Genomic DNA, 27,425 nt, shown 5'->3' on the forward strand with positions numbered 1-27,425 from the left:
CTAGCAGCCTGCGAGGAGGGTCAGTTTGTCTCAGTCACCATCTGATACTGACAGAGGATGGATGTGCTCCCCAAAGCACGGTCCTCCGTGAGGCGTCTTCTGGTGGCTGGACGGGTTTTTTGTGGAGGGGCTGGGAATCGAACCCATGACCTTCCGCTTATGAAGCGAAAGCGTAACCTCAAGGCTACAGACCCCCCTATGCCCGGAATTGGAATCAAAGTGTCTGGAAATCAAGGCAAAAGTAAGCAAGCGTTCGGAATAAGAATCATAGTCCACACATTTTCATTTATTTAAAATTATTCATATTGCGGAATCAAAATCTTCACCCACCATTCGAAAGCTTAGCCAAGGCTCGATGACGCGGAGGAATCATACAAACTGATTTATTTTATATTCTTTTCGATGAGCAATATAAATCAAAACGGTAGTTAGGGTCTACAAAGTTTTGAATAAATCAAAAACTCCTTTGAGCACAGGTCTTCAGACCTATTACTAGCATAACCAGTAATATTTCGGAAGATTATGAACGAAGATGATACCTGTTGACTACGCCCCGTCGACATCTAACGCAGTGCAGACTCTACCTGAAACAATGCACGCCACACCCAGCGCTGGACAAGGGATTGAGTAGGCATCTAAAGTAAACAACAACATACGTATTGGATTTTCCTAGAGCTTGAATTCGCTGCATTTGAGGCAATTATCCTAATTAAGTTTCCAAAAAAAAATACGTTTTCCTCTTTCATCATATCTAATATTCCTCCTAAATTCACGTAGTAAGGTGAGAGAAGATTAAATTACATATATGTACGTAGAAGTAATATCATGTATAAATTGTTGCATAGGTTAGTTGTTTGTGGCTCACTCAGGGTTGCTCTATCTCCGAGACAGTCAGTAAGCTAAAACTACATAAATAGCGAGTAGTAAGGGTAAGAATTATTACACCAACATACCCAACATAAAATAGCTATAACCTGTATGTACTGTTCACACCAGGGGTGCTCAAACGAAAACGAATCGAAACTAGTTGCGCGAGAAGAGAACTACCGAATTGATCACTAACAGTAAGTAATATTGAGTCCACTGAATTTCCTTTGTTAATGCTTCCATTTCGCCAGGAATTTTGTAATTTACTGAAATAAATTTACGGAATTACGATCACAGTTCTTCGACTGCGCAACAGTTTACAAAATTCTGTTAATATGTCGAAGAAGTCGACAAATCGTGGAGCATCTGCGTCCGGGTCCTTTGAACCAAGGGAAAACACGGACAACATCGTCACTAATAACGCGGCGAACAACGTAAGTAACGTCTACTTGAACCCTTCCTGCAGTGGAAACCAGGGAAACGCAGGTATCACCGGAATCCGTAGAAATCCGTTGCGTGAAGTCCGAAGGTTCGTTGACTATCAATGTCACCTGTGCGAAAAGCGGGACAATGAAGAGATGGTACAATGCGACGGTTGCGATAGGTGGTTCCACTTCGTATGTGTTCAAGTTACTGAGGAAATTGCCAACGTTAGCTGGATCTGTCCGACCTGCAAAACTCAATCCTTCATTGCCCCACCCAATAATACGCAACACCCGATAACCGAACAACACAATCCACTTCCACCCGTAAGCAAGTCCGTGTCGAATCGATCGGGTAGCAGAACAAGCTCTCGGAGTGAAGCAAGAAGACTTAAAGAGCTGGAGTTGAAAAAACTTGAGGAAGAACTTGAGCTGGAGAAGCGTTTTCTTGAACGAAAATATAAGCTTCTGAGAGAGTGCGGTAGCGAGGCGTCGTCCATAAACGAGGAATACGAAGACGACCAGTTGTCGAAGATCGAAGAGTGGTTAGCCGAAACGGAACGCCATGGTGAAGCTGAAGATTCCGGATTAGCAGAAGCAGCAAATGAGCAAACATCGAACAGATCGAGCAAGCTCGAGGAGCACAAGGCTCCGGCTGTCCAGCGAACGTCTCATCCATCAATTCTTCGAACAAACCAAACGACTCACCGTTCTCAGTGCGATGTACCCCTGTTCCCCGCACATCAACGCCATCAATCAGGTTTTCCCAGTACGGTTCCAGACATGGAAAACAACCGTCTCTCACAAAATGTTCGGTACTGTAGCAGTATGAGGCCGCAGTTCGTCGAAGAACATATTCGGAGCGAGCAGCCTCTAACAGAAGACTTATCGGAGCGGTTTGCTCGCCTAAAGCCCTCCGTCCATCCAAGAACGATTCCATCCTCACTACCGGGAACTAGCCGACATCTAACTAGAGAAGTCCAAACACATCATCAATACCCACAAGGTGCTGCCAGGCCAGTGTTAGCACCTACTTTGAATCCGAATATGCACAACGAGTTCGTTCCGGGTCAGCGTTCAACGCCGATATTACTAGCTCAGGCCGAGCCTTGTGTGTCAACCATCAACGACGAAACAGTTTGCATTCTCAATCGGAGTCAAATTGCAGCTCGACAGGCAGTGTCTAGAGATCTACCAGATTTCGATGGATCGTTGGAGGACTGGCCGCTATTCTTCGCCACATTCAACTCGTCTACGCAGATGTGTGGATTTACGAACGAAGAAAACATGCTTCGATTACGTAAATGTCTGAAAGGTAAGGCACTGGAGGCGGTCAAATGTGAGTTGCTCCATCCATCAAATGTTGGCGACATTATTTCAACTTTGAAGATGCTTTTCGGTCGTCCAGATGCCATCATACAGTCAATCATTAAAAAGATCAGACATCTTCCCCCACCGAATACGGAGAAGCTCGAGACTTTAGTGAACTTCGCCGTGAACGTTAAAAATATGGTTGCGACAATTCAAGCTTGTAACGTTGGGGACTATCTTTTTAACACGTCTCTCCGTTTAGAGTTGGTAGAACGTTTACCTCCGTCTCTGAAGCTAGATTGGGCGAGGTTCACTAGAAGCTATCCAAACCCGAATCTAACGGATCTGAGTGCCTGGCTGTATACCATAGCAGAAGATGCCAGTACGGTAATGGCTACGACATGCTTCGATTCTCGGGGCCGATGTACCAAGAAAGATGGATTCCTAAATTTGCACTCGGAATCGGACTTATGCTACGAGAAATCGATCGAACCTGTGAGTGCATTGAAGTCGTCCGTAGCTGTAGACTATCCCAAAGCTAAGTGCATGGTGTGTAAGGGAAGCTGCTTATCTGTTGCAAAGTGTAGCGGGTTCGAGGAACTCACCTACGATTCGAGATGGGCAATAGTGAAGGAATGTAAGCTTTGCCGTAAATGCCTTCGCAAGCACAACGGTACATGCAAGCTGATGTCAAAGTGTGGTATAAATGGATGCGCTTTTCAACACCATCCTCTACTCCATAAAGCCGATAACTACAACGCCACGCCATCAACGTCAACGCAGACTGAAAATCCGAGATCCGCAGAAACCGATCCAAGCTGTAACGTGCATCAGGGGCAATCTACAGTACTGTTTCGCATCGTTCCAGTCATCTTATACGGGCCTTCTAAAACCGTACGTACGTATGCGTTCATTGATGATGGATCCGAGCTCACACTTATAGAGCAAAGTCTTGCCGATGAACTGGAAGTCCAAGGGCCGAAAAAGTCGTTGTGTCTGAAATGGACTGGCGGAACTCGCAAACTAGAGAGCGACTCACAGCAGATAAACCTTCAAATATCCGGAGTCCGAAGTTCAGCGAAGTTTGACCTGTCGGGAATCAATACACTGTCGTCGTTACAAATCCGCCCACAAACATTTTTCCTCTCAGAGATGCGGAAAAGGTTTCCCTATCTCGATGGACTACCACTCGAAGAATACCACGATGTGAGTCCACGACTCCTTATCGGTTTAAATTATGCCAACCTTGGACATGCAGTGAAAAGCCGAGAAGGACGCAGGAATGAACCTATAGCTGTAAAAACCCGCTTGGGGTGGATGGTCTACGGCAACTGCGCCGGTGAAGAGGCTACAGTCGGATACATGAATTACCACAGTGTTCAAAAATGTGGCTGCAATCAGGAAGACGACAACAGTCTACACAAAGCGATGAAATCCTACTTTGCATTGGATAGTATGGGGATTGCAAAGCCAAGTCAACTTCTCATGTCTCGAGATGATCAGCGGGCACAAATGTTGTTAGAAGCTCTCACCCGTCCTACGAACAACCGCTACGAGTCCGGTCTACTGTGGAAATATGACCATGTCCGACTCCCTGATAGTAGGCAAATGGCATTAAGGCGATGGAAATGCTTAGAAAATCGAATGAATAAAGATACAATACTGGCCGAAGCTCTCCAGGAGAAGCTCAAGGATCACGTGAACAGAGGCTACGTCAGAAAACTGACGACAGACGAACTCCGCGAGTCACACGAAAGAGTTTGGTATCTTCCCATTTTCGTGGTGGTTAACGCTAACAAACCAGGCAAAATACGGTTAGTGTGGGATGCAGCTGCAACTGTCCATGGTGTGTCCTTAAATTCAGTTCTGTTGAAAGGTCCGGATCAACTGACATCTCTTCTATCTGTTCTGATTCGTTTCCGCGAGTTTCGGGTGGCAATATGCGGTGATATTAAAGAAATGTTTCACCAGGTACGAATACGGAAAGAAGACCAACAATGTCAACGCTTCTTCTGGAAAGATGAAGAAGAAGCCGAACCCAGCGTATATGTCGTTCAGGTCATGACTTTTGGCGCCTGTTGCTCGCCAAGCACTGCACAGCACGTTAAGAACAGTAACGCCAAACTGTTCGAGCAAGATTATCCAGAAGCTGTTAATGCGATCATCAAGGGACACTACGTCGATGACATGCTCGTAAGCACGGAGACAGAAGGAGAGACAGTGAAACTGGCAAACGAAGTGAAAGAGATTCACAGACATGCCGGGTTCGACATCAGAAACTGGATATCCAATTCGACCGTAGTCCAAGCGACGCTGAAGCATGCTTCCACGGAGGGGAAGAACATGAACATCGGTGAAGATGCAGCCATTGAAAAAGTGCTCGGAATGTGGTGGAATACGTCGACCGATCATTTCACCTACAAGATGTCTTCTCGATACGACAGAGATCTGTTGTCCGGTGAACATCGACCAACGAAACGAGAAGTTCTTCGGACGCTGATGATGATATTCGACCCTTTAGGTTTTATTGCGCATTTACTGATGTACCTCAAAGTACTTCTACAAGAGATTTGGCGGACACCGGTCGGATGGGACGATCCTATAGAAGAGGCACAGTTCGATAAGTGGTTAACTTGGTTGAAAGTCTTCCCTATGATGTGTACAATCGAAGTTCCTCGATGCTATCGATCGTTGACATCAGTAAACGCTGTAGCAGAAATTCACACATTTGTCGACGCTAGTGAAAGCGGATTTGCAGCGGTAGCCTATCTGCGATACGAGGAAACAGATACGATCGAATGCGCTCTAGTTGCAGCAAAAACTAGAGTTGCTCCACTCAAATTCCTGTCTATCCCGCGGTCAGAACTACAAGCTGCTCTACTCGGAGTTCGTTTAGCAGATACTATATCAGCATCCCTTTCGATAAAGATTGACAAGCGATATTTTTGGACAGATTCCAAGGACGTACTCTGTTGGCTGAAATCCGATCACCGCCGATACAGCCAATTTGTAGCGTTCCGTGTCAGTGAAATTTTGGAATCTACAGACATCAGCGAGTGGCGATGGGTTCCGACAAAGCAAAATGTTGCTGATGAAGGAACAAAGTGGACGAAAATCCCTGATATGTCCGCTAGCAGTCGTTGGTTCCATGGACCAGACTTCCTATGGCAAGATAAACACAACTGGCCCGCTGCTGTTTGCATGGACAAACCTACGAACGAAGAACTTCGTCCTCACTTGCTCATTCATGCAACCATCAACGAATCAGTGATTAACTCTGAACATTTTTCTAAGTGGACACCTCTACTTCGTCGAACCGCATACATCTTTCGTTATATCGACAACCTGAGGCGGTGCATGAAAAGAGAACAACGCGCTATTGGACCACTAACACAACAAGAATTATCTAAAGCAGAGAATTATCTATTTCGCGTTGCACAATCAGAAATATACGCCGATGAAGTCGCAACGTTAGCCGCAAACCGTACGTCGAAGTGCCCATCAAATCGGATAATACGAGACGATCCTCTTTTCCGCAGTGCGTTTGTTGATGAATCTGGAGTTGCACGTGTCAAAGGTCGAACAAACGCATGTGCGTTTATCGATCGCGATGCTGCCGAACCCATTATACTTCCTCGTCAACATTATATAACGCACCTGATCATAGCGAACGCCCACGAACGTTTCAACCATCAAAACCATACGACGATTATCAACGAGCTACTACAGCGTTACCGCATTCCTCGACTTAAAGCAACGTATAACGCTGTGCGGCGTGATTGCCAGTATTGCAAAAATCAACTCGCCAAGCCGCAACCACCAGTGATGGCCGATCTACCTAAAGCACGATTATCAGCGTTTAGTCCACCATTCACCTATATGGGGGTAGATTACTTCGGCCCAATCCTAGTGGCAGTAGGCCGACACTCTGAAAAACGGTGGGGTGTCCTCGCTACATGTTTAACCACACGCGCTATCCATTTGCAAATCGCTCATAGCCTAACAACCGACTCTTGTGTCATGGCAATCCGCAACATCATGGCTAGGAGGGGTGTACCGGCGGTTATATACAGCGATCGAGGAACTAACTTTAGAGCTGCCAGTAAAGAATTGAAGGCAGCTATTGAGCAACTCGATCACGACAAGCTGAAGAAGGAGTTCACTTCAACTCGCTCCCAGTGGACTTTCATTCCACCGTTAACACCGCACATGGGCGGAGCGTGGGAGCGCCTAATCCAAACTGTTAAGAAGAACCTTAATGTACTTCAACCCAATAGGCTGCCTACCGACGAGGTGCTGCAGAATGCGATGGCAGAGGTCGAAAACATTGTTAACTCTCGACCGCTGACCGACATTCCAGTCGACAATGATGAATCTGAAGTACTTACACCCAATCATTTTCTGCTGGGATCTGCTAACGGATTGAGATCGTGGATTCCATTTGATGACAGCCCGTTACACTTGAAGAACTGCTATCAACAATCCCAGCGCATGGCGAATATGTTCTGGAAGCAATGGATTCGAGACTATCTGCCCACCATAACCCGGAAAACCAAATGGTATACATCATCTGCTTCAATCGTCGTTGGAGACATCGTGGTAATCGTCGATCCGAAATTTCCTCGAAATTGTTGGCCCAAAGGAAGAGTGATTGCTACACATTTGTCTTCCGATGGGCAAGTACGTCGTGCAACTGTCCAGACTGCATCTGGAATCCACGAGCGATCTGCTGTGTCCATAGCTGTACTCGACGTAGGCGTAAGGACGAATACGCTCCAGGAGGTGTCCTCGCGCATTCCGGGGGGGAGTGTTGACTACGCCCCGTCGACATCTAACGCAGTGCAGACTCTACCTGAAACAATGCACGCCACACCCAGCGCTGGACAAGGGATTGAGTAGGCATCTAAAGTAAACAACAACATACGTATTGGATTTTCCTAGAGCTTGAATTCGCTGCATTTGAGGCAATTATCCTAATTAAGTTTCCAAAAAAAAATACGTTTTCCTCTTTCATCATATCTAATATTCCTCCTAAATTCACGTAGTAAGGTGAGAGAAGATTAAATTACATATATGTACGTAGAAGTAATATCATGTATAAATTGTTGCATAGGTTAGTTGTTTGTGGCTCACTCAGGGTTGCTCTATCTCCGAGACAGTCAGTAAGCTAAAACTACATAAATAGCGAGTAGTAAGGGTAAGAATTATTACACCAACATACCCAACATAAAATAGCTATAACCTGTATGTACTGTTCACACCAGGGGTGCTCAAACGAAAACGAATCGAAACTAGTTGCGCGAGAAGAGAACTACCGAATTGATCACTAACAGTAAGTAATATTGAGTCCACTGAATTTCCTTTGTTAATGCTTCCATTTCGCCAGGAATTTTGTAATTTACTGAAATAAATTTACGGAATTACGATCACAGTTCTTCGACTGCGCAACAATACCTATACGGGTTTATATAATTATACTTTACTATTGTTTGAGTTCAGCGACTGTTTAAAATTATCGAAGAGCTATTTGGAGTACAGGTTAACAGATTTACGAATATTATGAGTAGTTTTTCAGAACCTTGCAATCTAGAGTAATCTCCATACAGGCCCAGATAGTCATAGTGGTAAACACGCAGCTTTTCAGCGAGATCATGCCGAGGGTCATGGGTTCAAATCCCGTCGGTCGAGGATCTTTTCGGGTTAGGCTTCCCAGGGCGTATAGTATCTTCATGCTTGCCTCACGATATACAATTGCAAAAATGGTCAATACGAAAAAAAGCCCTCAGTTAAAGTAAGAAATGGGCGAAATGAACTGATAACGGGAGCAAACCATATGTGACTCACTAAAGTGAATAGACTATTTTGATTGATTCGGTGTCTCATTTTATAAAATCTAAAATGAGCCATGATTCTCGCACAAGAAACAAAAAAATATAACATATTTTACAAAAGAACATGTTTCATATACTACTTAAACTATTTCTACATTCTTGAAATAGTTGACTGTGATAAATCGAATTCCAAAATATTATTTCTCGAACAATTTTTCAGCTTCCTTCCATATATTGTGATGCTAGTGAATCTCTTTTGAAAAGAACCATGATTCGTTCACTCATTATTGAGAGTCGACTTTTTTAAATGATTCGTGAAAGAATCGCCCATCTTTAATAGAAGTGCTCATAAGAACTCTAAGCTAAGAAGCAGGCTCTGTTCCAGATAGGACGTAACGCCAGAAAAAAGAAGAACAATTAAGTTAGGTTCTACCAAGGTTTGTGTTCAACGAGTTATTGATGATAAAAAGTTATCCTAGAACTCTAATATAACAACTCTTCTGAGCTACAACTGTAATAAGTCGGCTTTCTATGGTTCAAGGTTCATTTTCGTGAATGAATATTAAATTTGATTACATCAAGTCAAACCAAATTACTCTTACGTTTGTAAATTATAAGGCAAATATTCATTGAAATTCATAGAACACTGGGAACGTAGTTGAAATCAAAACGAGATTGGATTTATTTCTATAAGTTCTGTGTTGATCTGAAGTCCTATACTCAACGGAGTTCTTAGATAACCCCAGAAAGCCGTTGTACTCCAAATTTGATGGAATATGTATGTTTGATTCTGTTTGCGTATGAATGTTATACATTATTACATTACGTTTATAGGTACGAAGTCCTTCACTTAAATTAGTTTCTGGATAACCGCAAACAATCTTTGATTTATAATCTTGAATGACATATTTCGTTGAGCCTGTTAGGACATAAACCTTATTTACTAACGACAGAAATGTTTTGCGGAGGAGTATTTCAATAACCTTAGATAGGCTTGGAACTGAAAATATAATAGACCCTAGTTATTTGATCTTACATGATCATGAATTGTAAGAAAAAAAGCTCCCGATGAGCACTGGTTATCTGTACAAACCTAATAACCTATACTCTAAGGAATTCGTAAGTTCAAGAAGACATATATAACCACCAAGATGTTTCCTTGGCATAGCATAAGTTCAATTACCCGAGTACACAAAACATTCATAAGTATGTGCCAAACTAAAGCTGCGTTACGTCCAATGCATGGGGATACGAGAATGGAAGTGTCAATGTACCTACGTGAGCCACGAATGCGGTATACGTGAATGGCGCTGGCGGCGGCTGACTTGGACAGGTCATGCAGATAATATTATAATTTGATTTCTTTTAAGTTTTTCTTTCGTCAATCCAGTCATAGCGAAGAGATGACAAAGTGTAAAAAGATCCAGACGTTTTCAGTATTGCGCTTGTGAATGAAGGAATATAAGGAAATAATTTACAGCAGATCAATAAATGATGTAAGAAAAAAAAATACAAATAGATCATTAGTAAATGTGCTAGCGATTGACACCTCGTCGTATAAATATTACTTTGGTGAAGTTGATTGATCGGGTGTCATTTGTCATCAGCTCAACGGACCTCATCCATCCTTTTTACTAGATCTCATTGAAATGAATATTCCGCAAATTTACATTGAGCAACAGGTACAATTTTTCCCCGTAATACATAATAAAAAGAAATAGTTTTTTTTCAAGTCGGTGAACTGGCCTGCTTTTTTTGTTTAGGTACTGTTTGAATATTAAGATTTAAAGGATTTAAAATATGGATCCTCAGAGAAATTTAGACGGTTACACTACGAAAAACGGATAATCACGGTATAACAATTTTTTAGTATTTATGACTACAGTTAACTCTCCTTTATTCGATGTTTCAAATCTCGATATCATGTCAGAAAAACATAGTTAAAGTTATTTTTCATGACGTCCTTGAAGGTCCCTAAGAAAGGGGCCGTTCATAAACCATGTGGCGTGGGCGAGAGATCTTGTCAAAGATCAAGGTTTATACAAATTGGAAAATTTTGGAAGTGCATTTTTCGGCTGTACATTCTAGGAACCTTGCGTTCATTTTTTTTTAATCTTCAACAACTTTTTGTGTGAACATCGGCCACATGGTGGTGAAGTCACGTGGTATATAAACAGCCACAAAAGTCGTCTTGAAAGGGTTAAACTGGCAGGTTGACTTCAACTTGCATTAGTATGAGGATTTAGTCCGTCGTGATTGATTTAGATTTCGCTAGCCCCAGCCATACGAAGCACCCATTAAACTCGAATTATTAAATCGGATTACTGCTTGTAGCCTTGGCACGGATTCGGCCTTACCGAACCTGTCGTTGACCTTGGCAGTACTATCCTTAAATGAACGAAACCCGATGAACCGTGACTGATTGAGGCGCTCACAAGTTACATAATGACAAATCGAAAAAGAAGCAAAAAACAATATCTGCCAGTTATGAATTTACGCGCAAGACGTGCCCCAAGGGAGACCCACTTTAACGGCAACCCGAAGCACTTTTCGCTCCTTTCTTGGGCGGTTGAAATTATTGTTGTAGGCTGTCGAGTGACGATCGTTTCTGAAGTCTGTTTTGCTTTCTTTCTTCGGTTCCTCGATACAGTCGACGAGCTCGCTGGAGCTATGCGTGAACAGCGAGCGGAGAGAGACGCAACTGCGTGCGATGACGGTGGTGTGGAGGAGGTGCAAAAGTGTTTCAATAAAACCCATCCAGCGTTGTCCAAGGGTCCATTCACCACAATTTATTGTTCGTCGCCGTCTCGAGTGGAATGGCCCGAGTTGGGGCACTTGAAGTTGATTTACGGACAGATTGATCAAAACAAAAACACGGTGAAGATGGGTCGAGCGTCTGGAATTGAACTGAAGAAAAGACAGCTTCATGCGCGTTTTGGGTCAATGGAACTTGCGGTATAGGCTACGACAAATTCGGAAGAGTTGTTTAGTAATACCAGTCCTATGGATATAATTGTGTCCATTATTTCATACACTTTCAAAATCATCCCGCTTCATTCCGAAATTCTACGACATATTTTGTTGGAATCTACCACGAAACTTTATGGTAAAGATGCATCGAAACCAAACCTTAACTTTTCGAGAGCACAAATCTAGAAAACTTAACAGTCGATTGAGCTGAAAATTTAATCGATTGGTCCATTGTGTGACCAATCGATTAAGTTTCCAGCTCAAACCATTGTCTGGTTCTTTAGATTTGTACGCTTAAAAATTTGAAGTTGGCTTCGATGCATCTTCACGATAACTAGAATCTGAAAAATATTCTGCAATTTTATGCACAATAGAACTCATCTGATATAAGCAAGTAGTTTGACAAAAAACTTGTGATGAACGTGACGAAATCGCCAAGTAACTTTTAATAGTACCTGTACATCCCACCTCATACCTATCAGCAAAGGATTTCGCCAGGAATACACATAGGCAGCGTCCTTTTATTACGTGACGTTAAAATTGATATTTTTTTCTTGATTCCACAAAGAATCCATTCTAAAACGTGTATCAAATTTGATAGAATTTAAACTTAACAAAATCTCTCCAAAACACATTTCACACCAAACCATGTATAGAAACTTTTATGAGAAAACCAAGAAACTCGTTCAACAGTTAATGTTCTACATTCGGGTGCGGCTTTACATCTCAAAACAAAAAAAAAGTGTTCTCTTCTGAATCACAATCAAATCACATAAAAAATAAATTTCAAAAGTTGAGTCAAAAATATATAAAATGAAAGGTGGTGCAAAACAGAAATCACCCGAACGACTGGATACTGTTGCAGTCTGTGAGAGTTGCTGCTCGCGAACGCTCTCGTGTTACGTACCAAACGAGAGAGTGAATGTTTACATTCATAGGGCTCTCCGAATGCGATGTGCCACGAACTATTATGGTTCGCGAACTGTAATACTCCCCGAATATTGTTCGATCGGCTTATTCTGATCGAAATCCAAACACTGGAACGAAGAGAGGATGATGAAAATCGGTATCCGATGCCATTTTAAAATGCAAGATGGCGACCTCCCGTTTAGAAAAATCGTTGAAAACCCATGCAATATGGGATTCTTGGGTACGACAAGGGGATGGCGTAAATCGATGTCTGACGCCATTTTGAAATCCAACATGGCGACCTTCGGTTGGAGCATATCATCGATGTCCGACTCCCTTTTGAAATGCTATCAACTTAAACCTCAATTAACTCAATTAAAAGGTAAATTCAATAACATCAGTGCAGATCAGTACACTGCCGTGAATCGCAAGTCAGTCTCATCTACAAAAAAGGCATTGAGAAAATGGACTGTGAAGTTTCCCAACTAGTTTTCCATACGAATATTCAAAAAATCCAGAGGATTGGAACATGTTTAAATCTCATTGAAACTTGCACTATTTGCTTTATGCTATGATATGTTTCCGAAAAAAATATAAAGATGTTCAAATCACGGTTCATTTTTGTGTTACACGGTGCGGAAATCTGTAGTGGGACTGTAATGCGGTTACTTTTCAATGTGGGCAATTCGACTTGCTGTTTTTTTATCATTTTTTTTTTCGAACAAAACATATTATAACATTAGTGCAGCTGAAAGAGAATTGGAAGATATGTTGAAAACTGAGCTCAACTAAATTTTGTGTAAAATGCAGATGGGACTGACTTTCGATTCGCGTTTTTGGCTGGAAGGACTCAGCTTGATCCATTTTGCTCTGAATAACTATTCTCTTAGGTTTTGTATTCTAATTCAATTTCATTTTTCAAATGAGATGCCCCTTCGTCAGAAAAAATGAATTGCCACAATAAATTTTTGACTCCTCAAGCTTTCCTGAGTTTAAGTTAAAGCCAGTCCAAAGCACAAAACCCGATTTAGGAATATTTCAGCCTGTTAAGTTCTCAACTTAGAGGTCAGAGGATCAAAACCTCTTTTAATGATCATATTGTTCGGAATAATCACCAATCGATGTTAGTCAGGAATGTTTTCGTTGGCCAGGAGTGTGTTTATCGCACGGTCGACAAATCCTTCCAGTCAATATTATGCAATTTATTATCGTTCTAACTAACTATTGCATGTTTGCATGGATTCTATACTGGGAACCCGATAAGTTCTAATCGAAACATGCCCTACCTTTTGAGTAGTTTTTCCACATAAATGTGCTAATATAACTTTGTCATCCGGTTTCGATTTTTGCCTCGCAGCTTCATGCATTCAACGCACTGTGCAACAGCAAAATAATAGAATCCGGTTGAACCGAAAGCACGACAGATCAGTTTATTACGAAGCAATATGACTCAGCCGCAAATAACCTCTCACCTGAATATTAACCTGTTTCGTAAATACTTATCTCCCAAAAACTGTGTCAGTGTGTTTCAAACACATAAAGCAATGAGAAGGAATAAAAGCTGAAGCTGCTGTACTGTTGCATGTAACCAACAGATGGGTATGAGGTCAGTGAACGGAGCACTAAGATATGATTTGGCTTCTTCTGGTAGGTCCCAAACTGGACCTACCAGTTGATATCGAGAAAGGAGCAGTGTTGCGTAAACGGTACTGGATTGGCGCACATGTTCACACACGATCCGCACCATTATTGCGCAATGGCTACAACAAACCTCCTAGTTGAACACCACAAATGGCAGGACGATAGTGGCTATGGGGCGGCTGGCTACGTAGTGGCAACCCGAGGCCAGTTAGTTAAGAAGTCTTTCTCCAAGTTTGTTTGATGATGGTCGTTCATTTATGATTCGCTTCGCACTAATCTCGTCGTGAGCATAAGTTGAAAGCCATTCAACATTAATTAGTCCATTAGTTGTTAGTTAAGGGCACTAGATTTTAATTTCATTAGTTTTATTAAGTCAACTATGAGATAATGGTGTTAATTTGTACAAAAACAAAACATTGAAAATTACTCGGTTTTTGTACAAATATTTTGGAAAATGGAACAGTTCAATAAACTTTCATGCGTTTACAGAGCGAGTGAATGTGTACCACAGCCTGCATACGTAAGACGCATAAAATCGATCGACGCAGACATTTAGCAGACAGTAAAATGCATTTCTTGGGCTCGTTGCCCGCTGCAAATGCATTTATGATCTTAATAGCCTCAATATCGCCTACAGACAGGGGCTGCCAGGAATTCTGTCCATTCGTAATGCGGAGATCTTTGGTATGGTCGTGGTCCAGCGCTGCTTGATGCCTAAATGGTATGCGGTAGACTCGTCGAAGTTACCGACGGGAAAATGGTTCAACTACTATTGAGTAATACTTTCCCAAAACTAGTTTTTTCTGCTATCTTCATGCCGACATCTGTCGCCGATAGAGATAAACCCAGCAGAATACCTATATACGGAATTGCAAGTTATCAGACCGATGGAGACGGGTTTAGCTAGTGGTCGAGACTAGTTTTCCCTTGTGCACTTTATAGGTTATCTACGTCTGTTTGCTTCCATATTCTCTCAGTGGGGTTGCTGTACTGTTGCATTTGAAGTGGATTTGATGAGAAATACTTATCATTTCGTGAATAGATTTTGAGCCTTTATGAAAAACATTTGTTTTGTTTCATTCAAATGTCTGCGATTAAAGTTTAACAAGGAATCAAAACATGCACACTACGAAAAAAAAATATTGTACGTGACGTAAATTTCATTTAGGCAAAATATCCGATGTATTTACTGCACCTATTCATACAATGTTTACTCACAATATTTTATTGCAGAATTATTAATACTCTTCAATTATTGGGAACCTCTTGAAAAGTGGACCACTTGGTTGAACAACGATTTTATAGAGGTAGTCAGAATGTTGTGATAGGTTTTACTAGACGAAGATTATTTAAAAAAATTATGATAGCGATAACGACTACCCTCAATAGTTTATCATTAAACCTAAAATGTAACCAGATCTCCTATAACGTGGAATACTATGTCACCCATAACAATTTTAAAATGTTGAATAGCCCAGAAGAACGCCACTTCTAAGAAACAGGCCTAGTTTCAGAGGAAATGTTAGGTCGAAAATGAACAAACTATTTCTTTCCATAATTTATGAGGTCCCTTCCTCACATCAATCAGTCAATGTCGTGTTGAGACATTTAATGTCACAATTAAAGATCCAATTAATCATCACGCGACTTTTTAATAGAGCACTCATTAAAAGATCGTGCCTACCCTCAATGAGCATCCGTATTGGTTCGTAGCCCCCTCATGAGCTATTAATACCTACGCATTACACCCAAGTTGGCAAGTAAGTTACCCGATGGATAAATTATGAGGTGCTACATCGGCTTGTAAATCGCGCACAATTTTGCATACATTATGCGCGTGATTAGATTAGATATACATCATACAAGTTATTTAATTACAAGGCGCGGTCCGAAGTATCGAGAGCTCCAGTGCGTTCCGAGACAGACTCGCTAGCTGCAACTGCACCGATCGACGATGCGACGCGATCGCGATGATGGTCTACGGTCGGTCTAGTCGTCACACCGCGAGCCTTTCCCGATCAGATGGAAGAAACAAGATCATAACACGAAGAACAAAGTATAATATCCGTTAACAATTTTTCCGGTCATCAATAAGAAACACTGCAACATTTTTTAAATGCATGGATCATGCACAACACCGGGAATTGAATATAGACAGTTTCCTTTTCGATAAGTTATAAATAGTTTAATAGGGTCCTAAACTGCCCATAACTGCATATCAGTCACATTTGACATTTTGAAAATTTCGAGTTAATACCGGGGAGAGTCATCTAATGACAAATACTTTTGATCAACTTACTGAAATCTGTGAGATTGTTCTAGAAAATTCGAAAAGTTGTTTTGAAAATACCAATTTGTTTTGTCACATTGGCAATTGTAACCGCAAAACAGTCACATTGAGAATATAAATGAGCCTCATAATGCAGTACCAACGAAATTTCTATCAGAATTATGCGATATGAGTTGTTCAAAACTTCAGCATCAAATAAGCACTTTTGAATTCTCAGTGATTTTTTGAAATTCTAGTTTCCTCCCATACTGCAGTAAAATGCAAACTTGGTATCCCATTTACTCAATGCCTATTTTGTCGAATGTTACGAATATGCAGTTATGGGCAGTAAAGCCCTGTCTCAATTTTGGTGCCTAACGCTTAAGGCCGCACGGGACGTCATTATAATCATCCTATCCATTTGAAGAAGCAGATCTCAAGTACCACTCCATATATGGATGTGAAAAATTTATCACTATATTCTATATATGTGGTGCACAATCGATTAAATTTTCAGCTTCATCGGTTCACTAAAACTCGAGATTTGCTTCGGCAAAGTTTTGATGATAATTGTTAGAGTGAGACAAAAGATAGGGAAAATAACACGGTCTCCCGTGTCCCCTTAAGTTTAGGCAAAAACTCTTGTTTACTCAATTCTTTAATGCTTTTCGTTTGTTCAAGCCCGAAAAACTTTTTTTTCGGATTTCGGATAGGGAAAAGCCGATTTAGTTCTTGAAACTTCAACGACGCGTGTTTATTGATTGGACTTTCTTCTAATAATGAACAGTGCAAAAGGAAAAGGATATACACATTTGACATTTAGGTTGGCAGCATTGCCTGGATACCGAGGGGCATATCAATAGTAAAAATTACATAAACTGGACGTAAATTGCACTCTCAATACCCCTGCTCAATTTTTGTCTGATTGACTAAGTTTTTCTCTGAGTCGACGAAACTGCCCTGCGGGAAGACTCTTAGTCATTATATCCGCTACCTGTTGATCCGTCGACACGTACCGCAGCTCAATCTGCCCCTGCTGAACCAAATCACTGACGAACTGGTGCTTAACATCTATATGCTTCAGCCTGCTACTAGCCTTCGGTTCACAAACAATTCTGATCGTACTCTGGTTATCTTCATAATACGGAACAGCTGCATTTGCGATGTATCCAAGTTCTGCTAGCAATCGCCGAAGCCACATCCCTTCACACACAGCAATATACAGCGCAAAAAGCTCAGCCTCCGTCGATGACAACGACACTGACTGTTCCAATATTAAAATATTAATATTTATTAATGATATTGATATTGATATTGAGAATATTATCAAGTATGCATGGAGTTTTGCTGTTTGCCTATTGCCGGAATTGCCAAGGCAAATTGATTATTTAATAATTATTTATTACTTCTATTGATCAAATACACAACTGTAAAGCGCGACCAATCGTCAATAAAGGTGACGAAATATTTTGCTCCACTCCAGCTTGGTGTGACTGGCCCACAAACATCGGAGTGTACCAGCTTCAACACTCGACTCGATTTCCTTTCCTGCCGCAAAGCAAAAGGATTCCGTGTCTGTTTCGCCGTCATGCATGTTTCACAGACAGGGATTGAATCCTGAGAAAATTGAGATAATCTCTCACGTATCGCTCTCTGTAACTATCATAACATGCTGCACATTATGAGAGACTGTTTATCGTATACTGCTACATCTTTGATCAGATTGGTGGGATAGTAGCGCATGATAAAACCACTCTAAACATGCTCCAAGCCTGGGGGACACTATTGCTATTGGAAGTTCGTGGATTGTTTATCGTGCCAGTAAAGAAAAACACCTATCCCCAACGGTAAACAAGCGAGAAAAATAGATTTTATCATCGCTCTCTCTTTGGGGCTCTCACTCGCTACTTCCATTTATCAGAGTTGTTACACCTTGCGATGCAATGACGATCGTGGACCGCAACAGATGGGATGTTTTTCTTTGCTTGCTTTGATCGTGCTTCATACTCAAATGAGAACGAATTCTGCAATGCCTGTTCACAGATAATCAGCCATCAGAATTGTCAGGTTTCTCTCTCCCAGGTGTCCAAAGCGCCGATGCCAGAGCTCATTCGCCTTATTGATCTCCCCAGAAAATAATAGAGAATCGCACGTACCTTTGGGTGTGTAGAAGTTTAACTCATACAACTTATCTTGCCGTCTTCCAGTGGCCACCACCACCGAGTCTCGCAGAATCTCGACGCGTCCACCTTCAAACACCACCCGCATTCCTGCAGATTCCACCTTACTGATGGAGAACAGGTTGGCTCTTGCATCTGGGATAAACACCACATCGGACACCGTCGCCTCGATGAATTTATCTTCAACCACTGAAATCACTGACACATTGCCGGCTAGTTCGGCAGTCACCCACTCACCACTTTTAGCAACAGCAATGTCCATTGGCTGTGCCATCGGAGCCAGTTTATCGAACAGTCGTTTATCGTTACAAATATGTTCGGTCGCACCGGAGTCAATGTACTACCGAATTTTGCTTCGTTCGTCCAACTTCGTCTCGCTCGCACGTCCGCCTGCGCTCAAGAAAATCACTCCTTCTTTTCGATCACTCGCGACGTGCGCAGACGATTTGTGAAACGATTTTACATCACTTTTGTGCTTCTTTTCGAGACAGTTTGCTAATTTGTGCCCCTCCTTTTGGCACCCGAAGGATTTGAAACTATTCTTCTTCTTCACTTGCTTCTTCACGGCACCATAAAACGCGGCGGAGTCGCTTTTCATTGCGCTCGATTTCGACACTGTGCTTCTTCTTTTAATTTCCTCATCTAGGAGCCTGCTCTTCACAAAGTCCATAGTGAGTTGTTCTTCTGGCTGTGATTCAATCGACGTCACCACTGCATCGTATTCAGTGCCCAACGAGAGCAGCAACCGACACACAACGTCAGTGTCATCCATCACACCGCCAGCACCACGAAACAGCCGAATCAAACGATCGAACTTCATGTGGTAATAGAAGTTAAATATAGGATAAATTTAAATGACAGAAACATCGACGTTCTTATGCAAGAGCACCCAATGCTAGTCATCGGTGTGTGAGTTAAATGTTGCATTCTCATCACCAACACATTGAACGAAAGGAACAACGACGTCGAAGGCGTCGAAGATTTCATACCGTTTTGATTCATATTACGGACACTTAAGGACTCAGGGAAATATAACCCAGCATAGAGCATACAAAATAAATCATTCTGTATGATTCCTTAGCGCTATCGAGCGTCGGAAGTCCTTTACTTCCGAACGGTGGGTGAAGAATACGCTTCCGCAACTTCAATAATTTTAAATAAATCAAAATGTGTGGCCTTTTCATGATTCTTATTCCGGACGCTTCCTCACTTTTGCCTCATATTCCGGACACTTTGAATCGAATTCCGGACAGCTCATGATAATCATTAATGGAACAGTCAAATTATCAATCGAAATCGTTAAACCACCAAAGAGACATCTAAGGTGGTTGGGCATTATAAATTTTCAAAGATATTTATGGAAAAAGTTTACTAAAACGAGCCTTGAAATTGAGAACTTTTGAACAGCAAAAATTGAAACATTTCGCGTGAAATGTTTCCCATACAAAGTAGAGTGTCCGGAATTTGAAGCTGTCCGTAATATGAATCAAAACGGTACTTCCATATTGCTTAAAAACAACCGACAGTTCGGGAATCAGTCAGTTGATTGACGGATGGACTTCGTAGCAGTAGCAACAGAGAAGCAGCAGCAGCGAGTGGCATCGCCCTCTGTCCGTCGGCATCGAAAAAAAATAGAACTGCAATTACGGTTACGACACTTCACAAAATGTTCTTGCTAACTTCCACCCGCGTATCGCAGCTCGTGAAGTTGCCGATTCAAATGCAACCGCTTTGCTACACTTTTCGGCTCAAATATTTTTACTAACGAATCCCACATTTGCTTTGGGGTGTTCCGCCCCTGCAAATGTTCCAATTGATCATCATGGATCTGGGACACTATCATCGTTTTACACAGTGAATGAAATTATCGCGGAAATGAGACGAAAATAGGCATTTTTCAAGCAACCCGACAATTAGTTGCCGCCTTTATCTGCGAGAAACAGATTTCGTGAACTGCTATAATTGTTGATCATTGTGCTGACGAAAAGCTAAGGGTTTAATTCACAAATTTCATAACGCCAAAAATGGCCATTTTCAACACCCACCCACCCCCTCGTAACACTTTTTGTACGAATGTTTTATAAATTTTGTATGAGCCGTAACATAATGAGGACACCCACCCACCCCCTTTAGCGTTATGAAATTTGTGAATGGGCCCTAAGATCGATCCGATCATATGCACTGATCCAACTTTAACGGCTCTAAACTTATCGCGATAATTATCAGACGGGAAATAACAAAAATGTTTGCCGCCGACGGGGTTCGAACCCATGCCCATGAGCAAAAACGTTTTCAAAAACGCACGTGCACCATAACCACTTGGCCACGCCAGCTGAACGAAGGAGGAGATAAATTTGATTTATAAAAGCTACATGCGAAAGCGAAGAACACTCAAAACGACAAAACAAGAGAAGAAAAGAAGGAAGCTAACTTTTCGTTGCTGGTGATAATATAAATTCGCTACTGCAGATCTCGTGAGAGCACACTCTCGCAGTACTGGACGGGTAGGATATTATCGCACGTCTCTTTTCGCCGGAAAAATGGCTTGAGCGATAGGCTTATGATTATCGCCGTGATCGATAATTTCACTCCCTCGCTTCTCTTTCTTCTGCCTCTTCTCTAGGGCTTTTCCTTTCCACTGAATCACATCTTGCGCGTCCCCTGCTTCGTCTTTCAATTCCGGCACATAATCTATTTCGGTCTCGACACATTCCACTAGATCGTGCTCATCCAGCAGTGTGAGCATACGAAATTTCCACGCCGGAAAGTTCGTGCCGTCAAACAGCGCGACGCGAGAGCACTCCTCCTTCTCATGTTCCCCCATCTCTCGATTTTTCACTGCACTACGACCGAAATCCACTAGATTCGACCGCGACGCGTCCAGGAATCGATCCTAGGCCCATAACCTATAGGCGGAAAGAGATTTCGGATAGGGAAAAGCTGATTTAGTTCTTGGAACTTTAACAACGCGTGTTTATTGATCGAACTTTCTTCTAATAATGAACAGTGCAAAAGGAAAAGGAAATACACATTTGAAATTTAGGTTGGCAGCATTGCCTGGATACCGAGAAGCATATCAATTCGTGATCAAACGTCAACATCCCACCGCAAAATCGCTAGTGTTTGGAGGTGATTTTAACCTCCAATTTGCCAAATAACCTCCAAAACATCACCTCCAAGTTAGTTCTAATAACCTCCGTTATATGAAATATGGTGGCGCGTCGATCGTGGCAAGTTTATCGTTAAACAGTCAATAGTAAAAATTACATACACTGGACGTAAATTGCACTCTCAATAGGCCTAAACTCAAATTTTGGGTGTATTTTGTTTTCCGTGTCTCTTCCGAAATGTCAGATAGGAATAACCCCAATGTAAAATCTAAAACCAACTAAGCGTCAACTAAACGGTTGATTTCAACTGGTGATTTTTTTTTAGACTTGATTGGAAATGATTCAGTCTGAATTCATACATACATTTTTTTTCAAGAATTTGATACAGATGATTTATTTCCGCAATATTCACGAATTGATGTATGTTATCCATTTCAAGTAATATTTAAGTTTGCGGGGGTTTTTAGAGATTTTATTTTTACAAAACTATACTTGGCGTTTCGATTCATTTTGTACCAAGGACCCCTTTCAAGTTATCTGACCTGAGCCGCCAGAGGCCCAAATTCGGTACTGATTGGGGTAAGTTAATTTTATTGAGAAACAAATATTTTTGAAGGTAAAAGTAATTTACATATACAAATTCTTTTAAGTGAAGTTAAGAACAAAACCATCTTGTTGTTTTTAACAGCTGTCAATAGACACGTGTTATAATTTTATTATGTGTTTCCAGTCGGGTCGCGTTACATGTATGCGCCACTGTAGAAACTGGTTCACACTTCTTGTAGGTACGCCCAGTACCGCCGCCGTTGTCGTTATACCTAGAGTAATGCATATCCCTCAGAGCGGCTTAATGGAGTTTATCTAACCAAGAAGTGGAATCCCCTCGGAGCAAGCAAAATTCAGCACAAGCTATAATAGTTTCATTTAGGATCGATGGGGAAATTGAAGGCTTATCTTGTGAGTGCGATTATTTCCTGGATTAGGGAAAGGATTTACAAAACGTCGCCGGTCGAGTCGATTTGCAGGAAATAAATCTTGTTTCGCTCCAGAAAGACGCAAGCTTGGTCGTTACATCGTAGTCGTCGGTCGGAAAATGGGCACAATTTATGGAATTGGATTTGAATTTTTAATTAAAACCACTCTGCTATCTTGCAAAAAAGTTAGATGCTTACAAATAAGGAAATGCGTTTTCATGCTGCTGTTTATTACACATATTTGGTTGTTCGGCACAATTCACCATTGCGTAAGAGATTTCTAGTTGTCCACATGTATGATCTCGTTTTTACGACATTTGAATGATTCTTTTCTTCGTATTACCTTTCTTAGATCAGTTCATACTTATATAACGGACAAACGGATGTCACATCTTGAACAGTTTTTTTTTCTAACTCAATAATTAGTATCACAAAATAAGGAATTGTTAAATTTAATTATGAGCATGAGTGATTGCGAATAATTATTTTAATGAGGTACATATTTATAATTTGTACAACCATTCCATTTTTATTGAGGAAAATTTGCTTTTGGTGATATATGACATCCAGTTTTGGGGTAGTATTACCAAGTCGAGTCTAGTACAAGACGCTGAAGACGGCCGTACAGTTGAGGTCGAAATACGCGTATCTGTCAAAGGATACAAACTTTAGTGGAAATAAATGGTATAGTACTAAATTAGTTTTTTTTTTCATCTACTTAGTATTGCTGTTTATGGTCAACTCAGCTCAAAAAGGGTACAAGGGTCAAATTCAAATCCTAGTAGCTGATCATCGAAGTGCACCTTCCACCTTTCGATCACCTCACGCTCGTTCGTCAAGATGCTCCCATCTTCATCCTGGCACATGTATAGTTAATATGGGTCAAAAACGCATATGTCCATGTTGATCGTTGGATAATTCTCATATTTTGAACTTAAATACTCTTTCCAGTATGGGAATACGTTCATGGGCAAAACATTTGCAAATGTTGGAAAAATATTAAAAATTGGTTTATTTTTCAGGGATTTGTCATAGAATCCCATCGAGGATCAAACAAACTGGAATTGGTCCTTATTAGGAAGTTTGATACCAAGTAAATAATCAGTTTGATACTACATAGAAATAACAATGAATATGATGGTCATGATTATAAAACCTAAGAACAGTATTTAGTCCTTCTTTCTCCTTTAGCCCTTTTTCTTCTTCCTAATGTTTACCCTTTATTATGTAATCAAACCTACTTTAAACCGAGCCTCCGTGACACATTTCCCCAGTTACATAATTTCTACCATCGCATCGCGCCAAACCAGAAGTAGGTAACAAACTAGTTACAAGAAAAAGGGAAATGTGAAAAACGTGATCCATCCGCGATTCCCATCACACATTCATTTACTCATTCAAACACACCCCCCAACATGGCAACAAACCGGTGACGACTTTTAGCGGTAGCGATTCAGCCAATCAATGCACCTCGGGTATCACTTGCATCAGCAGTCAGTGATCGATAAACCTTCTGGGTATCTTTCTGTTTTTGCTCCTTGCTAGATACCTACAGCTTCTTTTACAACGCTACCGGGCGAAAAAAAAAATCGCATCTCACGCGATACATGGCACGGTGCGAAATGCCTCCATTTACTTTACCTACAGTGCTGGACAAAACATTTGCAACTTTCTCGATCTTCTAAATGAAATGGTCAACTTCTGTTGACTAAATCTCAGTTCTTCATGGACCAAGTTGAATAGAACTTCCACAGCACTTCAGATATTACTTGAATTTCAATATATAGTGTTCACTGTTTTTGGCTTGCACGATTTTAACGGTTAAACTAAAGTGATTTTGCCAAATTTAGCAAATTTTGACAATAAGCAAAGCATAAGAATTGATGACCTACAATTCGAAGTTGCAACTCCGCTTTTGACCATACCATCATCAGTGTACGATTCTGAGAACTCAAATCTCAATAATGTCAATAACGGCACCGGCCACATACATAGTTTGTTAAACGATTAAGTAAATGCAACCTTGCCAGGATACAATTTCGTGTTATCACAAGCATGAAACGAGCTCGCCAGTAGATAATCCATCCTCGGCTGAAGTCACTCCGGCGACACAGAATAGAAACGCGAACCAGCTTGCTTTGGATTCACCAAGCGCACTCTGATTTGACGAATTTCAATAAGTCACAGTACTGAAAACAAAATAAAGAAATATATTATTGGTATCTCTAGTAAAGTTATTTATTTAGACGAGATGAACAAGATTTTTTGTAAGTCTTGAGATAGAATGTCTGTTTCAAAGACATAATTCATATGTACATACATAATTCAAATTTTGTACAACAAGCTGTGAAAATTTCATTCAACTCGGTCCATAATGAGCTGAAATATACTTCACCAAAATTGACCATTTTGTATGAAAATTCAAGACAGTTGCCAATGTTTTGTCCAATACTGTAAAGCATCCATTTCAGAGAGCCTCGGGGAAATCAACCCGATTTATGACATCGGAAGCCTATAAATTGTGATTTAGAGATCTACTTGTATGCTAAACGTCCATTGCTGGGCGATCGTATCGTAAAACAGAATTCTCCCAGCATCTATGAGTGCGATGGTGACGTCAAGTCAAATGGAAGGTCCCCTTTCGGGTCCAGGTTACGGTAGCTCAATCACACCGGCAAAACACGTAGAGTAGAGGCATACGTTCCGATATTATGCAATACCTGCACCTTTGGCATATCTGTGGGTTAGTGTACCATTTCTGCATCCCACGGGCGCACACAGGAAACATTTGGGTCATCATGGCCAGAATTATAAACATAAATACCTGTGTAATATAAATTTAAAGAAATTCATCAAAACACTTTTTGCTTAATTTTACATTTTTTAAATGTTTTTGACGTTTCCTCTAGGTTGCTATGGAATACTATTAATTATCTAAAACATTTTAGAGCGAGATTAGTAATCTTAGTTTTCTTAATTTGAAATCATGGCCACTAGTGCGGTTCAAAATTTTGAGAATTCAATCTCCCATATGTTCCTTATCTTCCTTATCATAAAAATAGTGTTCTGTGAAATTTTCAGCTTTCTAGGTGTTGATTTAAAGGTTGCCCAAAGACAATGTAGGTTTATATGGAAATTACTATGGAGAAATTTTGAGATTTGTTCCAAACACGCTAGTACTGTAATGAAAGTTCAAACTCATTATCCCATAGTAAAAATTCATTCTTTAAACCATAATAAAGAAATTTGTTGAATAGAGAAATTCAATCCGTCGAATAGCAGAAGAGATATTCATGAGTTTGTTTTCTATTATTTAGCTTATTATGGGATTATAGCCTTGCAAAAACGTACAAAAATCCCAAACAAAATTATCTCGAAAGGAATTTTTTCTCCAGGAACATCCTTCATTAAGGTTTGAAGAATGAGTTTTTAATATGGGATGATAAGTTTCTACTTACATTACAGTACTAGTATATTTGAAACATTTTTCAAAATTTCACCATAGTAATTCCCATATAAACCTACATTGACTTTGGGCCACCTTTAAATCACCACCTAGAAAGCTGAAAATTTCACAGAACACTTTTTTATGGTAAGAATGGCAAGAAGCATATGGGAGATTAGATTTTCAAACGTTTTTAAAACTTGAATCGCCCTACCCAAATAACAATTTCAATGCTCTTTGATCTTAGATGTTATTTATTGAGGTTTTATTAGAGATGCATTAAATCCCAATAGATTCAATCATAGATTTAAAAGTATTAAAGTGTATCACAAAATCAAATCTTCCGATTTGTTTACCTTTTTGACAGCACTAGCTTTCCTGAGTGCATTAAGTTTAAGCCAAGACTCCCAAAAAACCTATTTGTCTTATTGCAGAAAAAATAATCTGATTCAAGTATATAATAGCCAGAGGAGGATTTTGTGCAAGGATTGTTAAGATCAAAACCTCTCATGAATGATTATATTGTGCGTAACAATCACCAATTGATCTTAAACCATCCCAGACAAGACCAGCAAGATTTAACTGGATGGAATCCATTTTTATTGACGCCGTTTCGGGTTCATAATTACAATATGCATGGGATTACATTCTTAAAATGTAATTGAATAAAATATTAGATAGATAATTATGATGTTGTAATTGTGGCGCGTTGTTGTAAATCGATTTTTTTTTTTTGCCATACCACCAGTAAATTTTCTTTGGCATGAGTTTCACGCGATTGCAAGAAAATTTACTGCCACGCAAAAATGATTATTTTAATTTATTGTTATGAGTCGGCAGACACGATGGTTTCAACATTATAAAAAAAAGTTTTGATTAATAAACAACTTGTTGACCGACGATTATTCGATCGTCAGCTCTTAACATCGGTTTTATTCCGTGTTTAAGGATATCGCAAAATATTTAATACCACTAGTTGAGCTCAACAAGACTATACAATAGCTCTTATGTATGTTTTAACTTACACTACAAGGGTAAATGTATTCATACTATATAAAACTAGGAAGTTTAAAAACGGTTTTAAGGTATAGTTTTAACAACCTCCTGTAGTGTGGGCCTTTTAGGGTTTAACGGAGTTTTATCAAAGGTTCATTAAAGTTGTTAAATCTAATAAGTTCTAAAATGAGTTTTAACGATATGGTGGTAACAACAGCTTGTAGTATGTGAAAAAACTAAAAATGTTACTTGGGTAATGGCCACGTATTTGTTCTAATTACTCCTCTGTGCGACGCTGATGACTTGTATCAATTGGTGCACTGTGTCAGTGTGGTTTTGTGCACCATCAGACACAATTGACATCCCACTAAGCTGGGCCAGCAAATGGAAATTCAGCACATGACATGACAATTAAGGCCTACATATTTGTACTTTTCCGAGGAGCAGGAAACCTTTCGCCGAGTGATCTTGTCAGGCGTACCGCGTGCGGCTTCGAGTGC

The 27,425-nt window shown here is 40.6% G+C and overlaps 1 protein-coding gene across 1 annotated transcript; it reads left to right on the top strand.

Annotated features, from left to right (window-relative positions):
* The first annotated feature begins 1,026 nt into the window (after positions 1 to 1,026).
* LOC110675204 (bromodomain adjacent to zinc finger domain protein 1A-like) lies at positions 1,027 to 11,392 on the top strand. Its single transcript, XM_021839618.1, has 3 exons — positions 1,027 to 1,064; positions 1,119 to 2,400; positions 11,082 to 11,392. Exons 2-3 carry the CDS (start codon positions 1,203 to 1,205, stop codon positions 11,390 to 11,392), a joined length of 1,509 nt encoding a protein of 502 aa, XP_021695310.1. The 5' UTR covers positions 1,027 to 1,064; positions 1,119 to 1,202.
* The last annotated feature ends 16,033 nt before the right edge of the window (positions 11,393 to 27,425 follow it).

Source organism: Aedes aegypti, chromosome 2 (assembly GCF_002204515.2).
Source record: "Aedes aegypti strain LVP_AGWG chromosome 2, AaegL5.0 Primary Assembly, whole genome shotgun sequence".
Taxonomy (NCBI): domain Eukaryota; kingdom Metazoa; phylum Arthropoda; class Insecta; order Diptera; family Culicidae; genus Aedes; species Aedes aegypti.

What these genes read in the sequence shown, in the direction of transcription:
- LOC110675204 (XM_021839618.1), top strand. Translation starts at nt 1,203, where the DNA reads ATGTCGAAGAAGTCGACAAATCGTGGAGCATCTGCGTCCGGGTCCTTT. An exon ending in ACTAGCTCAGGCCGAGCCTT is followed by an intron (nt 2,401 to 11,081) that starts GTGTGTCAACCA and finishes TCCTCGATACAG; the next exon opens with TCGACGAGCTCGCTGGAGCT.